This window comes from Heloderma suspectum, chromosome 11 (genome assembly GCF_057233095.1).
Source record: "Heloderma suspectum isolate Gila_16-S chromosome 11, 16-S_ref, whole genome shotgun sequence".
NCBI classification, from domain to species: domain Eukaryota; kingdom Metazoa; phylum Chordata; class Lepidosauria; order Squamata; family Helodermatidae; genus Heloderma; species Heloderma suspectum.
In genome coordinates, this window is record NC_139468.1 from 5,969,146 (window position 1) to 5,986,230 (window position 17,085).

At 44.1% G+C, this 17,085-nt stretch overlaps 1 protein-coding gene across 1 annotated transcript in view; it reads left to right on the plus strand.

The window, feature by feature from the left end:
- Positions 1–17,085, plus strand: part of MTMR10 (myotubularin related protein 10) — a 53,843-nt gene that overhangs the window by 31,627 nt on the left and 5,131 nt on the right. Inside the window, exons 6-15 of the mRNA XM_084816716.1 lie at positions 5,010–5,100; positions 7,644–7,809; positions 8,773–8,860; positions 9,421–9,509; positions 11,140–11,270; positions 12,649–12,718; positions 13,263–13,333; positions 14,838–15,007; positions 15,603–15,773; positions 16,801–16,983. Of these exons, the coding sequence (XP_084672842.1) occupies positions 5,010–5,100; positions 7,644–7,809; positions 8,773–8,860; positions 9,421–9,509; positions 11,140–11,270; positions 12,649–12,718; positions 13,263–13,333; positions 14,838–15,007; positions 15,603–15,773; positions 16,801–16,983 (1,230 nt within the window). The remainder of the gene's footprint in view (positions 1–5,009; positions 5,101–7,643; positions 7,810–8,772; positions 8,861–9,420; positions 9,510–11,139; positions 11,271–12,648; positions 12,719–13,262; positions 13,334–14,837; positions 15,008–15,602; positions 15,774–16,800; positions 16,984–17,085) is intronic.

The following is a 17,085-nucleotide window of genomic DNA, read 5'->3' on the forward strand; positions in this document are numbered from 1 at the left end:
CAAATACAAGGTGTTGGTTTTGACCTTTAAAACCCTATATGGTTCCGGCCCAGCCTATCTTAAGGAGCGCCTCCAGCAACACCAGACAGGCCGCTTAACAAGATCAGCCTCGGATGGCCTTCTCTCTGTCCCATCAGCCAGGACAGCTAGACTGGTGGGGACGAGGGAGAGGGCCTTCTCTGTGGTGGCCCCCACTTTGTGGAACTCCCTCCCTAGGGAACTCCGTCATGCCCCCTCTTTAATGAGCTTCCGTCGTGCATTAAAAACGTGGTTGTTCAGGCAGGCATTTGGGGTGGGCTAGGGTATTTAAAAAAAAAAAATTTATGGTAAAATTTTATTGTTTTAAATTGTTTTATGGTGGTTTGTACATCGCCCAGAGTGGCTGGGTGACCAGTCAGATGGGCGATTAATAAATTTAATAAATAAATAAGAGTTCTCAAGGCAAAGAGGTGGGCTGTTCTTCAATGGCCAAGTCAGTCACCTGATCTCAACCCAATAGAGCGTGCTTTTCACTTACTGAAGACAAGACTGAAGGCAGAAAGACCCACAAACAAGCGGCAGCTGAAGGCAACTGCAGTAAAGACCTGGCCCAGCATCTCGAGGGAGGAAACTCAGCATTGGGTCATGTCCATGGGTTCCAGACTTCAGGCAGTCATTGACTGCAAAGGATTTTCATCCAGGTATTAAAGGTGATCCTTAAGTTTGAAATGATGTTGGTTTGTTCCATTACTTATGAGCCACCAACGATGGGTGTGTGTGTATGCCACTAGCTGTACTTACTGAATGGTTAGTGCCCCACATTTGTCAAACCCCTTGAATTGCAGCTGAAAGTCCTGACTTCGCTCCCATCTGGGTGTGTTTCCTTTTAACTTCAATGTGGTGGTGTACTGAGGCCGACTGCCAAAACAGTTATCCTTGTTCCGATATTTCTGGCCCTGACTGTAAATGCAATAACTAAATAAATAAACAAACAAACCCCCATTTCAGATTCTGCTTGCAAGAGCAATCTTGGTAAGCCTTAACCAGTGAAGGGGAGAATTTGCACAGGAGAGAAGCATGTTTCTGATGCTGTACATTATGCTTACCGTGTGAAGAGATCAGGAATGTGACATCTATACCAGTCGAGTCTGTGCCTTATTGTTTTATTTTTCTTTCTCAAGGGGGTGGCGGGACCCCAGAGGTGGCCACTAGTTCTGTTTCTGCCTTCCCTGGTTGAATTTGATCACAATTTCTCACTTCATAATGGGCAGCTCCTGGCTTTACTACTGACTTTGCTACAATTTCCGCACAGCTGCTTTCAACGTGGTACTTCCCTCCAAGCATTTTTAGCCCAGAGATGTAGAATCCATTTCCTCTTGAAAGGGGAAGAAGCCCATAGGCACTTCTCTCTCACAAAATAATTCCTGATGAGGTTTTGGAGCTATTTATGTGGGACTACTGTGGTCTTCTGAATTCTTGCAGTTATTGCCAATCTTCCTTAACTGTTTTTTCATTTCTGCTGAAAGATTAGCTGGCATGGAAGAAGATTCACGCCACAATGTTTGGGTGAGACAGAACAGGCAAGCTAATAGTGCCACTGCTTTCTTCCTGCGTCTCTCATGTGCCACAGGGAAGAATCCTCAACAGTAGTTGCCAAGGCAGAGTTAATGTTCCTCAGCTAATACATGAAGGCAGTATGTGTGGGATAGCTGACAGTGGCTTCTTAGTCTGATGCCCTTAATGTCAAAGCTGGTGTATCTAGCAGGCAGCATATTCTCAGAATGCTAAGCTGCAGCCATTTTTTTCAGTGTTTCCTACCCCTTTTGGCACCCCTTTATTCAAAATCAGGTTAAAACATGTAGATGTTAAAGAGGGTTTATGCATTTGGTAGCAAACTATTGTGAATTATGTTTTGTTTTCGAAAGGAATGTCTTGTCATACTTAACATAATAGGAGGCATTACTTCACAAAATAATGAACTGAAAAACTTGCAACTCCAGTGGATGAGTCCCACTTTTAAGTTTACCTGACCGATCTCTGTGCCTGTGTGTGCATAGTCATTGGCTTGGCTTGATAGTGAGCTGGTGACTAAACGGGGAAACATGCAACTTCTTGTGGCTTGAGTTTGTTGTTCATCTGTTTTTGCTGTCAAACTCGATCTGAAAAGACTCCAAAGGAAGAAGAGTCAGGTGGGCGTGGGAGGAAGTGGCGGGAGGGGAAGCCTAGTGTAAGTGGAGGCCATGGAAGAATTAAGTCAGCAACTTTGAAGTAAATTATGTATTTTTAAAGCAGCAATTAAAAGCAGCACTTTTTGTAGAAACTGGTATTCTCTCAGCCTGTTAGTGGAAGTGAAATGCATGAACTTTGGCAAGGAGTAACAGTTAATGTAATATAATAGTATGTAAAATATATCAGTACCAGTTTTAAGCTGTTGTTTAACCCCTGCAGTTTTAATTTCCCGGTGTGTGTGCATGCTTGGATTTCCGTTTTAAAAGAGAGGTTATTTAATAGCTCAGTGCAAAGGTTATGCATATTTTCTGGAAGCTGTGATGGTCTTGGCAGTGGCCATTTCTCCAGCAGCTGCACTTCTCCTGACAAAGCTGTGCCTATCCCAGTTGGGTGCTCTTTAAATAAATAGGGTTTCTTACACGGGGCACTCTTGATCTCCCTCCCTCCTCAGATGTGAATGCACTTGGGGCATGAGTCCTTCCTCCCTTGCTTGGTCTCGGAGAGGGAAAAGCAGAGACACGCTTTGCATCCCAGCATCAGTTCATAGGAGAAACAGCTGGTCAGGAGGGAAAGGAATGGCAGTTCTATTTGGACAAAACTCATCTTCATTGGGGTGGGGGGTGCGTGGAGGGTGGTCCCCTTAAAAAACCCCACAACCCTGATTATCAATATAATGAATTAAGTGGTCTTACTGGGGAGAGTTATGACTTAATTTTTTTGGCTTGGATCCAAAGTGTCCTGTGTGTGGGCAGAAGCCACTTCTGTCTGTGCACTGTGTATATGTGTGTGTGTGTGTGCGCGCGCACCAGTCTACCCACCCATCCATTGCAGCACCTGTGCTGCTTTGCACACATTCCAAAGGGTCCCCCAATCCTCAGGAGTGGCTTTTCAGGGGTCTGCCAGGCTCTAGCAGGAAGAGGTTGGAGGTTCTTTGGGTCTATGATGTTTTCATTAATTTTATCTAACGAAAAGCCTGCCAGGAATAAGTACAATAGCATATACTTCCTACTGCCCAGCGCAGCCTTCCCCAACCTGGTGCTGTGCTGAGAGTTGTAGTCTAGGACATCTGGAGCCCACCAGGTTGGGGAAGTCTGGCCTAGCAGTGCCGTAAAACCTGTGCTGTGGACCACTGAAAGTTCACTTTTATAGTCAATACAACAAGGTAAAGGTACCTGCTTTTAGGAGGAAGGGGCTTTTGGTGAAAACAAACCCCAGTTCTGCTCTGATTCCAACCTGAGCTCGTTTCAGGAGAGCAAGAATAGGAAGCCAGGGTGGGCTGCTTTAACTCAGGCATCTTAACAGTTTTCCTCATTGCACTGTAAACACATCTGAGGGGAGAAAAATGCTTAATTAGAGAAATGTTTTCTCATGGTATACAGAAAAAATGTTGACCTTTCTCCTTTTCCATGGCATTCCATGTAGTTCAAGGCATTTGCAATCTGGCATTAAGAAAGGGCTTCCATTAAAATCCTTGACAATGGAGCTACTATGTGCAGTTGTTTTTTTTAGATGTAAATAGCAAATAAATCAGGCTTTAGGAGGCAAGTACATCAGAGTTTCCGGGTCTACATTACACAAAAAGCAAAATAGCCATGTTACCCAAAAGAAAAATTACAAAATCCATATAATGTTAATACCAGTTTCTTTGTCGCAAATTCCATGTGACCATTGTTTTCAACAGAATGTTGATTTCTGAGGGATGTTTCTGATGTTCCGTTTTTATTTCTTACAAAAGCAAGTGAGGAATGGGGGATAAAATGTGCCTTGCTTATCCTTGTCTGCAGATTGTTTGTTTTAGTCTTAAGGTGGGAATGGAAGGTGTTCTTGAAGGTTAGAACCTTTCCATATAATAGGGTTAGGGATGTGAAATTTGTTTTTAAAAAACTCAGTGGAAAACCCCTTCCCTGCTTCCTAAAATGGAAAAATAAGTTTTGGAAAAATGGGGGGGGGGGGAACAGTGTTAAGAAAGTGTTTCATAAATGAGTGGTATACTTTAAGGTAGCATTTTAAAGGATATTGTTACAGCCAATTCACACTGCTGCAGATGTTTTAGACTTAACATTCAGTGGTACCAATGTTGGTATTGCTATGCCTCTAACTAGAGTATGAAACATGCACCACATTTTGGATTTTATGTTGGCAAGATACTTTGAAATGCTGCAGAATAAAGTACGCCTTTAGGGTATTTAGTTAGGGTATTCAGTTCAGGATGCAAGTTGGACATCTCCCAAGGATTCTGTCCTACAGCATAGAGGCAAGGCCTTTGTGCAACACAGCCCAAACTTCTTGCTTCTCACTTTCTTCAGAGTCTTCTGTCTTTTGCATAGTCATCCAGTTTAAGTGAAGCTGGAGATTTGATTTTAGAAAATCCCTTAGCTAAAAAGGCTGGAATCCAAATAACCATGCAAGTAGTTCTGTGGACCCAAGGTGGGATGGGGTTGGGTTTTCTCCAGCAGCCGCTCCCCTCTGCGTCATGGCAAGCTGTTTTTGGTAAAGGGTGGAGTTTTAAATGGAGTATATGCTATGGCATGTGTGTGTCTGCTGTGCATTGGGTATGCCACAGTCCTTGAGCACACCTAAAGCAGCTCTTTGGATCCTGATCATTATCGGTAGAAGCTGAATGTGGTGGCGATACTTAGTGCTCAAGCAGTTGCATCTTGTACCCCATTGGACAAAGTCTAATTTTTTACTTTTGCCTGTTCTTAAACATGTAAGTATTTTCTCATGCGGAGCGATATTTTCTTCTAAACGGTGATGGAGCCATTTTATGTGTTACAATTCTTTCTTTTTTCCCCATTCAGGTGTGCCTTGCAATAGCTCATTACTCCCAGCCAGCAGATCTCCAGCTCCTCTTTGCATTTGAATATGTGGGCAAGAAATACCATAATCCAGGTAACTGAGATACTCACAAGTCCACATGAAAGAGGCATTGTAATGGCTGCCAGCTTCTGTGGGTGTTTTTTGATGATGACAAGAAGTTTGCTTTGGAGCGTTCTGGAATGATTTGCAATGCATTCTTAGGCCTCTACTTATAAGTAAATTTTTAAAATTCTTCATATACCCATCAGATTGGTAAAAACTGATTCAGAAAGTGTTTGAAGCCTATTATGCCGGTCTTGATCCTCTAAATCCCCTCTTTGTCTCAGTTCAGTGAATACCTAGATAGGCCCCTTCTATCAGGTTTGTTCCTTGGCCCTTCTCTTGGCAGTAAGCTTCTCTTCTGGTAGTATTGCAGGAGGATTTGTACCACTGGGCACTCCGCACCTCCTTTTCCTAGAGGCTTGCTAGGCCGTCCAAGGCTTTTGCCACTCAGACTTTTGGCTACCCCTGCTGAGCTGGAGCACACCCTCCCTGCTCAAGCTCAGTCTCCAACTGAACTTTCTCTGTTAGGTAAACTTGCAAAAGATGCCTTCTGGACCTGGTTTTTTCTAGTGTAATGTTACAAAGCCATTGGGTGAGGGAATCTCCTAGCCCCAAGCCTACACAGCTTCAGCCCTTCAGATTTACTGTTGACCTTTAGAAGTGAAGCCATCTGAATATCGGACAGTTATTTTTACTCTTTGCATTAGAAATGGATACCGTCGAACAGGGGAGAACAGTGTTTTTGATGTACACGATGCACATAAGACCATGCTTTTGTCTCCTACCAACTTGGCACATATAAGCTGAGGCTTCAGTGCTGTGGTGGCTCTATTGTGAGGCCAGGTGAGGAGGCTGTTCTCAGACAGTGGAGTGTGGGGGCTGTTAAGGCAGCAGAGTGGGTGATGGGCAGATCGGACTTTGACATGTGGCACAACCCACTGGGAAGTTCTCCTGCGCAAGCCCCATTGAAATTAATGGGAAGTGCACAACAGCACATTGGTGTTCTTGCGCAGCTCCCTTTCTCTTCTGTATGGTGTTTGCAGGAGAACTTCCTATTGGATTGTGCCGCATGTTCGTTCATGTGTGCTAGGCGCCATTTGGCTCCTCCTTCTCAGGCACCCAAACGTCTCATGTGGACTGTGTTCTTATGAGTGGAGATTGGAGGTGTCTTGGGCTTCTAGGTCCCAGAGCTACGGCCTGAAGGCAAATGCTTCGCAGGTCTGGGTCAGGTCAGTGACTGGATGGGAGACTGCTTGGGAACCCCGCGTATACTGCCTTGAGTTCTACAGAAGGAAAGTGGAATATAAATGTAATAAATCAAATCAAAATCCTGTTTTAATACTTAAATGGCTATACGTAAAATAACAGAGCGGTGTAGAGCCTGTGCCAGTTATAAAATAAAGTAGGCTTACCTGTGACCTGTCATGTGTTGCCTGAGCCAGTGAAGGTAGAAACTCTTAACGTGAACTGCTTGATTGTATCAACACTGCTTATACGGAAAGCCCCAAGAATGGTTTGCTAGCCTCGACCAATGATAACATGGCAACAGTTGGGAAATCTGGAGAACCAAAGCTGAGTTGTCAGTGGTGTGGAAATGCTCGTTGTGGCTTGTACCATTTCAGACTGCAGGTGGGGAGCTCACATGATTACTCTTCCATTTAAAAACAAAAAAACAGCTTCTCTTCACTTAGGAGACTAGAGTGCCTGGGAGAAAGGTAAGCTATTACTCTTCTCCCTAACATGCTGGTTTTTCATGTGCAAGGATTTCTTTGTATGTAGAAGCTTCTCATTGCTGTTGCACAATCATATGCAAGCTTACAAAGATGATGCTGAAAACAGGAACCTTCATGTAGGATTGTAGCTGCCTTGGTATCTCTGTGGACCATTTCCCGGGCTCCTCTTTTTACATATTAAAATGCTTAGGAAGTGGAGAGGAAATATAGGCAAATCATTTTGAAACTCATTTTAATTTCATCTGGAAATCATTTAAGTGAATTTCCCATTGAATCCTGCCCTTCCCTGTCAGGTTTACAAATAAGCAATCCACATTAAATGGTGGTACATGTCTGTGTGCATAAAAAAAGCTCACTAGAAATGCGTAGGTTCCCTGGTGTGCAGGGAGGTGTTTGCAGTTCTGAGGCTGGAAAGAGAGCCCCCTGCTTGCACTCTTTGCACCATGGGGACTGAGACTTGGGTGGGCTTCCCTCTTCTCTTGCATTAACACAGGCATTCCTAAATATTTTGTAGTGCATTGTAGTAGCAGATACATATCCCATTTAAACTGGTGTATGGTAGTGGCAAAACGGCACTTCCTGTTCATTTCACCGTTCTGTGCAAGTTCATGTTAGTTAAAATGTGGCTGGATACAAAAGGGAAAATAACCCAGTTGCCTTGAATTTACACTTTCGCAGGTGTTTCAGCCCCCACCAAACCGCATTTGTAAGATAGTTTATGTAAAGCAGGATTAAAGGCTGATAGTTATGCACACATCTTGTAAAATAATGTCTTTCTGTGCATTTGCATGGTACGACTTGGAAATTATTTTTTAAACGTCTGTATTCACTTCCTTCTAGCAAAACAAGTGAATGGAATAGACCCTGGAGGAGGAGGTGGCCGTAGCAGTAGCCAACAGACTCCGCTGTTTGAAACATACTCGGACTGGGATAGAGAGATCAAGCGCACGGGAGCATCAGAATGGCGTGTGTGTTCAGTCAATGAAGGCTACATGATCTCTACCTGGTAAGTCTGCTCTTTTAACCAAGAAACCACATTGGGGCCGGGGGACAGAGTTGGAAGTATAATGTAGAATCATAGAATAGTAGGGTTGGAAGGGGCCTACAAGGCCATCGAGTCCAACCCCCTGCTCAATGCAGGAATCCAAGTCAGAGCATCCCTGACAGATGGCTGTCCAGCCTCGTCTTGAATGCCTCCAGTGTGGGAGAGCCCACCACCTCCCTAGGTCATTGGTTCCACCGTCGTATTGCTCTAACAGGAAGTTTTTCCTGATGTTCAGCCGGAATCTGGCTTCCTGTAACTTGAGCCCATTATTCCATGTCCTGCACTCTGGGATGATCAAGAATTGATCATGGCCTTCCTCTCTGTGACAACCTTTCAAGTACATGAAGAGCGTACAGAGCCATCTGTTTTCTCTGAGCCACTTGCTTCAAAGAGGTTCACAAAAGTTGGATGCTTTTATAAGAAGAAAGTTGATTCAGGTGGCAGCTGAAATCCTTAAAGGTTCCATTAAAAAAACAATGTTGGAGCTGTACTTTCTTTTAGAGATATCAGTTCAGAGTACTTCGTGCTCATCTTAAATATTTCTGCAGTTGAAATATTTAACCTAAATGGAAGGAAAACACTGAAGCTTTGAGTCATGTATTTTACTTGAAATGCTGTATTTGACTTCAGAGATACAAAACTGTATTTAAAAAAGACACTTGAGAGGCAGTGTGGTGTAATGGTTAGAGTGTTGGACTGGGACTTGGGAGATCCAAGTGAAGCTCACTGGGTGACTTTGGGCCAGTCACTGACTAACATACCTCACCGGCTGGTTGTGAGGCTAAAACAGTGAGGAAGAAGACCGTGTAAGCCGCCTTGGGTTCCTTGTGTATGTGTGTGGGGGGATAGAAACGTGACAATAACATTAGTGAATTGTATTTCATAAGGAGCTGTTACGTATGTATGTTCTGTCTTATCCCTAAGTCTTCCGGAATACTTTGTGGTGCCATCATCCTTGGCGGATCAAGATCTAAAGCACTACTCCCACTTCTTCACTGGAAGACGGATGCCGGTAAGTGTGAAGCAGACGCTGTTGCTTATTGCTCTTACATCACTGCTGGAGCACACTGCCTCTTCAAAGAGGGCAAGCCTGTAGCTTGCACTTAAAAACCCCACCCCAGGCAATCGGCATGCAAGTTAGCAACCTATTCATTTATATCGTATCATACAACAGTGCAAGGGGTCAGCTTATTTTTCTGCTGCATGTTGGTCCCAGCTTGGCCCTTAGGACAACAGGCAGGAAAGTATGAGAAGAACCCTGCTTGCACAGGCCAAGGGCCTAGTGTCCTCTTTCCAACAGTGGCCAGCAAGGGCGTGAAGGCAGCAGCCCTTCTCTGCTGATGTTCTCTAGCAACTCTCATTCAAGGTACACTGCAGCTGAACATGGGGTTTCCATTTAGCCACCTTGGCTGGTTTTAGTAGATTCCTCCTCCTCCTCCTCGAATTTGGGCAACTGCATAGAGTTTGCCAGGACCCTACTTGCGTTTTGAATACTCACTGTCCTTTACGTAATTTGCATCTTGCCTTTTAAAATATGCCTTGTATTCATGATACCAAGAATTCTCCTCCTAGATGTGGTGCTGGAATCATTCCAATGGAAGTGCTCTTGTGAGAATGGCCAGTATCAAGGATCCATTGCAGCAGCGAAAAATAGACCAACGGTAAAGACAATAGCATTATTGGATTGATGGGCATGGGCGGTAGGAGTTCCTGCTTAGGATTCATCCCATGTTGAAACTGTCTTATGATGTTGTGCCCTGTTTTACTTCAAGTAGAGGACAAGTATGCCCACTAAGAATGGGTGTAATTGAGCCTTTCCCAACCTGCTGCCCTGTCTAGATGTGTTAAACGACAACTTCCATCATCCCCAGCTAGAAGGCACTAGGTTGGGGAAGGCTGGTGTAATTTATTATGTTATCATTTCTACATTTAAAGTGACTATGCATTCAGAGTGTTTTACATCATCCAGTCTTAATAGAAATGCCAACGAAAGCTTTAACAGGCTTCACTTATTAGCAGCTGTTCATAGTTTTCCCACAAAATCCAAATTCAGCACCAATTAAGTTCTGCAAATAGTATTTATATAAATGGTTTTCCATAAAGATGCTAAATTTGCATGATTCAGTTTGATCCTGGCTTTTGAGATTTTGCAAACTATGGAAATTCTGGGTGAGAAACAGTTGTTGGAGCAAGTAGGAAATGTGAGAAACAGTTGTTGGAGCAAGTAGGAAATGTATGAAGGTGTAAGTGAAGGACAGCATGACTGGTGATCATGAAAAGTATAAGTAACTGCTCAGGGGAAGGTACAGAAGCCCTTTCACTAAATACTGGGACCTTTGCCAAACGTTTCCTGTTAACTCTAAAAATCCCTCTTTCTGAGGACTAGTGTCATGTTCAGGGTTTTGTGAATGCTGGGAACTTCAGGATTCTTCATTAGAGATCAAATTCTGTACCATATGCCAGATTTTCCATGTGAACGTTTGTTGACATAGTTGAATCTGAGTTAGTTAAGCTAGGTGACTCAAGGTGCAATCCTATGCATGTTTAGACAGAAAAAAGTCCTACAACTCCCAGCATTCCCCAGCCAGCTTTTTCAGTCTAAATATGCATAGGATTGCACCCTCAAAGTATTGTTAACTTCAGAGTCCAGCTTGAGAGTTGTGACCAGATTCTCTGTTTTTGTTTTTGAAAGGCATGTGCCATTAAAGGCGCAATCCTATGCATGTTTAGGCAGAGAAAAGGCCTACAACTCCCAGCAGTGCTGGGAGCTGTAGGCCTTTTCTCTGTCTAAACATGCGTAGGATTGCACCCTAAATGCATTATTTAGAAGACTCTGTTTTGCCTCAGAATGATGGCAGGAATTGTGCAGAGCAGCAGTTTCTGTTTAAATGCACAATCCAGCCCATGGACGATCAGTGCGAGGGCTCTGTGTGCCCATGTGCAGCGGGAGCCACCTCATGGCTATGCAGTGCATGCCTGACAAGGATCTGCTCTCTCTTCCACCCCCTCCCACAGCACTCAGCCGTCTGCTTCTTCATACCAGAGCTTGTTCTTGCTTGGACAAGGCTCTGGCGGAGTTCTGTCCTCGCCCCACATAGTGTGGGGCGAGTACGAAAGTATGTGCCTGTGCTTCAGGCAGACTGGTGAAAGTGGGCTTTGGGGCAGGCATGTTTGCTGCTTATTATGTTTTAGGCCATTGGGGCAAAGTACTCTTGGGATGCTTCCCCAGACATTCCCTTCATGCCCAACATTACAGAGTACAACTTCTCTTGTTTTTGTTTTCAATACCAGGATTTGCAATGCAATCACTAGAAGTCATCCGCAGAGAAGCGACATCTACAAATCTGACTTGGACAAAAGTCTTCCAAATATCCAAGAAATCCAGGCTGCCTTCCTCAAACTCAAGCAATTATGTGTGAATGGTATTTCCTCCAGACATATTTGTAAAAGGGTGTGCAATTGAATGCTCTAACAGGGGCACAATACATATACAGAGACCTCATCTAAGAGTTAATGATATGTTGGTGGCAGGAAACCATAGCCTTGGCTGTCCAACGGAAGGAGACATGTAGAGAAGTTATGCCAGCAACGAAGATAACTTAAACTGCTTTGTATAGCTTAACCTTTTTGTTAGTAAGTACTGCTAACTGAGTTAAGTACTGCTAAAGGCGCAATTCTATGGCCGCTAGACAGTGGCTAGACAGCCATAGGTTTATTCAGGTTTTGGGAACTGACCTCAAAGCCGGCGCTCTGAGGTTGGTTCCCAGAAAACCACCTCCCCATTCATCCCTGGCTCTGTGCTCGGAAGAGCAGTGCAGAGCGGGGGGGGGGTGTTACTGGAGGCAGGGATGGCATAAGTGTTAGTACAAGGCCTCCTACGTGACGTCTGCCCCCCCCCCCCTCCGCTCCGGCTAGACAACAGAAACTAGCCATCCACTGGAAATGCAGGGTGGCTGGAGTGCGGGGGAGAAGATCCCTTCCACGCTCCACCCAACCTGCATTGGATAGTCAGTCACCTCCAAGTTCGGAGGCAGCCGTCTAATTCCCATAGGATTATGCCCTCCATGAGTGTTATTTTTTTTTTCAATGCCTTTCTTATAAAATAACTTAGGCAGGAGCAGTCGGGAGGGGGGAGTAGACCTTTCCCTCTGACTCATGGTGAGGGCAGAGCTAATTCCTCGTCTCCCTCACATGTTTCTAATCGCATGGAGGACCTGAACGCCCAAATAGGGCTGCTGTGCCATCCACCACATTTTGGGGTAGGGTTCACGCTGGTTTGAAAAATGCTAGCTCGTATTGGTCATGGTTAACAACAGTGCCAACGAAATCCTTGACGATGGATAAGGTTGGCAGGGGAACTTGTGCTCAAAACATGGTGGAGGGAGAACACCTGTCTCTGATCCCTTTACCATGGTTAAAAGAGATGAAATATCTGTACTTGACTTTATCTGTTTTCTAAATACAGTGGGTTGCATCCAGGATCTGCCTTCCTCAAATGGAAGGGATCTGCTGCTCATGGAAGGTACCTCTGCCTGATTTTCAGGAATCCCCCTCCCCACACACTACAGCTTACTCTGATCAGCGGGGTTGCCCAACCCTCTGTGTAGCATTTTCAGGTGGTTGGAGAGGCTGATGTGGGGAAGAGGGGGTGCGGAAGTTGAAAACACAGCTCCATCTGGATCAACCCAGTAATATAAACATACAATCCTAGTCCTTAGGACTTGAGAGTACTGATTTTGTAACTCTGTGAACATGATTATTTAGTCCTGTTCCTGAAAACATCTGTTCTTCTTATCACAGAACCTTTTGAAGAAACGGAGGAAAAATGGTTGTCCTTGTTGGATAATTCACGCTGGCTAGAGTATGTGAGGTATGTCCAGAAGTGGTAACTAAAATATCCGAGAGGGTTAGCAGATGGTTTTGTATCAAGGATGTACCGTAAACAAAATACAGATTAGAGTTGTGTAACTTGAAGGTGAGGTACCCAGAGACTCAGTTTGCACGCCCCATTCCTGAGTTCTTGGGTTAAAACACTGGGTTGTTTCTCCCTCCACAACCCAGAGTTCTGGCTTCACACATCATATCGATCAACCCAGGAATGTTCATGGGTTGTTTTCTAAACTGGATGCAGAAGCAGCAAGCAGGCAGGAGGCCCTGACCAACCATGGGTTAATTAACCATGGTTTGTGGTTACATGCATCAAAACATTTCATAGGAAACCTGAGTCTTGAATGTGTGAAATCTGATTCTAGAGAACTGAATTGCACTAAACATTAAAGCTAGTTTGCTTCTCTGAATGCAATTCAGTGTGACAACTTATCCTAGGGACTGACAGACATATTGATTATTAAATAGATTTTAATACATTTAAATAAATTAAAGTAGGGTTGCTGTTTTTTGTCTCTTTGGTCTAGACTCTTTCTGAAGCAGTCTGCAGAACTTGTATACATGCTGGACAATAAGCACGTTTCAATAATTTTACAAGGTAAGTGAGTTGCATTTGGGTTTTTTTTAAAGCCTGTTGAAGCTGCTGCAAAGATCATGCCGGCATAATTAGGCATTTAGAGCACTTACAGTGACTTAACTTGAAATGCTGACACCATGATTCAACTTAATTCATCCAATTCTTTGGATCCCATATATTCATCCCATATATTTATCCCTGAACTATGGCACAAACAGAACTCTTTCCCCTTCTCTCACCCTGCTTCTCCCCAGAGCTTGTCTGATGTAGACCTAGGCATTAGGCCAGATTGATTGCTGGATAAATGATACTTTGATTAGATGTCGCATTTTAAAACAGATCTCAGTGGGCACTAGCCAATGGCTTACGTTAAACACAGGGCTTCAGTACTGTACAGTAGTCTCCTCTTAGCCATTGCCTAGCTTCTCTGCCTTTTTAAGGTTGAGTGAAACAAACAGGTATTTCCTTTACTGCTACATGAAGGAAAATATTGTGACCAATTTTCTCCCTGCTTCTCAAATCTTAAAGCAGCCCCCTAAAAGATTCCCAAAGCATTCAAATGCCCAACCACTTACAGCTTGTAGTGTGCAGTTTCTGTCTCCCACAAAAAACAGAATTATTGGTTTGTGCTGTCCACTCCTGTCTCCCAATTGCCGAAGATGTCCTGTTGTTTAACTGGAGTTAGTTGTCAGTCACCCAAAAGGATCCTCCAACCCTCTAGCAAACTTTGCTTCAGGCACCTGAGATGATACGCAGATGATGATCCCCACTCTGTAGGGAAACGGCTAGCAGGCTACCCTATTTGAATGTTCCTGTTCCACCAAATAGACGATCTCAGCTCATTGAAAAACACCATGGGCCACATACTTCTAAACATCCTTTCTCTCAAAGCTCCACAAAGCATTGTCACCTCAGTGTTCATTTCAAGTTCCCTTGTTGTGTCCTATGTTTCAAGGTTTCTTTTGTCTCCCATTTAAGACAATTTCTGTTTTATTATCCAGAGCTTGAGCCTTGGGGGACTTTCCGCCAAATTGTCCCCAAAAGACTATTAAAAGCTTCCAGAGCCCAGTAACATGGCCTTCATTGCACTAATAAGGAATTGGAGGTTTGATCTATATTATTTTGGTGACTTCACTGTTCAGAGATGGCATAAAAATAGTAGCCTCTGCTGATTTGAGGAAGCAACAACATAGGGCACCCAAACTTGTCTGACCTCTTTGTGTTCCTATGTTGTTCTAACAGCCAGCCATTTTTGGGTTGCACAGTATCCTTTGGGTCAAATGTAGGACATATGAAACTATAAAACATGGTACTGGTTGGGTGGTGTATGAGCAGATACCACTTCCATGTAGCTTTTAACCACAGTGAAGCACCTCCCCCCACCCCAAGCCTTCATTCTGAACTGAATAGTGTCAAATGTGGTTTGGCGCTATTTGGTATGTGTAAAAAATCCCTACGTTCAATGGGTAATCCTTCCCCTTTTTTCCTTATTCTCTTTGAATGTTGCTATCAACGTTAACCTTAGAGGAAGAAGGGCGTGACCTGAGCTGCTGCGTGGCTTCCCTCGTTCAAGTGATGGTAGACCCCTATTTTCGGACGATTGCTGGATTTCAGAGCCTGATCCAGAAGGAGTGGGTCATGGCTGGATACCCGTTTCTAGACAGATGTAATCACCTAAAGAAATCCGACAAGGAGGTAATTGAGAACTAAGAACGTGCTGAAGTGGCAGCTTGTCTTCCAAAGACCTTGAAATGGCTTTCACCAAGAAAATTAGAAATATAGCTGTTGCTATGACGGTAGTAGGATTTCGGGAAAGTTGTCAGGGGACAGGTGGGAGAGCGATTGATTGGGGAATGTGATAAGATATGGCACTTCAGAGCTGTAATCCAGTAAGACAGGAAATGTGATCACCATCCCCGCATGGCTTGTTGAGCGGCAAGGAGAGTGGCCTGTGAGGCCTGGCCCCCTTTGCAAATGCATCGCGTGATGTCAGGAGCATGTGTGGTGTATCTTTTATACAAGTGTCTTAAGGGGTTTAATGTATATTCTGTAGTTTAGAAGAGCCTTCCCCAATCTGGTGCCCTCCAGATGTGTTGTACTATACCTTCCATAATTCCCAGCCAGCTTGGATTATTATACGCGCGTACACGCACACGTTTCCCCATTCCATACACTGGTATTTTAAATAACATTTCATGTTGGTGGCGACAGTAAATTTATGGATTTGCGCAAACGTGTACAGGTTGTGTATGTTTAATACCTTTGGTCCTTCACTTTTCCCCATGTCCAGTCACCCTTGTTTTTGATGTTCCTGGACGGTGTCTGGCAACTGCTGGAGCAATACCCATCCGCGTTTGAGTTTTCTGAAGCTTACCTGACAATATTGTACGACAGTACACGGATCTCGCTGTTTGGCACTTTCCTCTTCAACTCTCCGCATCAGAGAGTAAAGCAAAGCACGGTGAATACAAAACATCGTCCAATCTCAAGTCCCAGCTATAAGAAAGTTGGGAAGGTAGCAAAGTAGGTCGCATCTAATTGCTGTGCAAAGAGGTTGAGTTTTGCCGCATCTGCTTGCTAACTCAGCCATAAAAGGAGCAGTGCGTGTGTTCATCAATAGTTGAGCTCTGTTGATTTCTAATTGTATAATTATTTCCAAATAATGACGGTAGTGTTATCAGTATGGTTGATGCCACATATGGAGGACATGTTGCATTTGAGTCCCATGCTTTTCTGCTGCTGGAGTTTTAACCCTGAACATTAGTGGAACTTCAGCTCAATAATATGGGAGGTTTCTTAGTGAGTAAATTGAGACACTGCCACTTTTGTACTGGAGAATCTTGAGGAACTGTTTTCTCTGCAGACTCTAGCTCATAATGAGCTGTCCTTTGCAGCTTGCTGGTAGCATCACTATAATCATATTTGTTCAGAACAGAGAACACAGCGAAGGCATTATACCCTGCTGCTCCTCTCCCTCAATCAATTATTGTGTGGGTGTGCCACTAAGCGTAATGGATGTGAACAATCTAGATACAGATAGATATCTAAGACATATGTAATGGAAAGGTTGTTAAAAAGGTTTACTATATTTTTCTTTTTAAACCAGAATAGAATATTTGGCTGGGGTTAATAACAAAAATCAGAATGAACACAGAGATTGATTTTTTAAAATGTGTATGTCAAGCAGCTCATAAAACCCTTAGAGATTGGGGTGTCGCAGTTTAGTGCCAACTGCTGCTTCAAAAATAAGGCTTGTCTCCGTTCTGGCAGTGAACCAGGGGGCAGAGGGCACAGCAGAGTCACCAGCTGGAAAAAGACATTGTCCCCTAACGTGGCCCGATCCTCATGTCATAGCGGTGTTTGGCTTCAAATCCTCTGAGCCCCACCACCATGATGATACTTTTGGAGGTCCCCACTTTTTTTAAAAAAAAAATAGGGTTCCTATTTTCATTTTTGAGCATAATTTGACTTTCTCCCCCCGCCCCCAGGAATTCGCCATAAGCAAAAACATCCAGCTGGGTGATGAGAAGGGCCTGAAATTTCCTTCTGTTTGGGACTGGTCCATTCAGCACACGGCGAGGGATCGTATGCTCTTTCACAACCCCTTGTATATTGGGAAGAGTGCACCGTGCGTACACAATGGGGCTGTGAAATCCTTTAAACGAACAAAGGTAAGAATCGCAGGGGAGGGATGCTGTCCAGCGGTGGCCACAGTGGCACAGTTTAGCTACAAGGATGGTGGCTCTTTGCCCTAAGAATGGAACCCTGTGCAG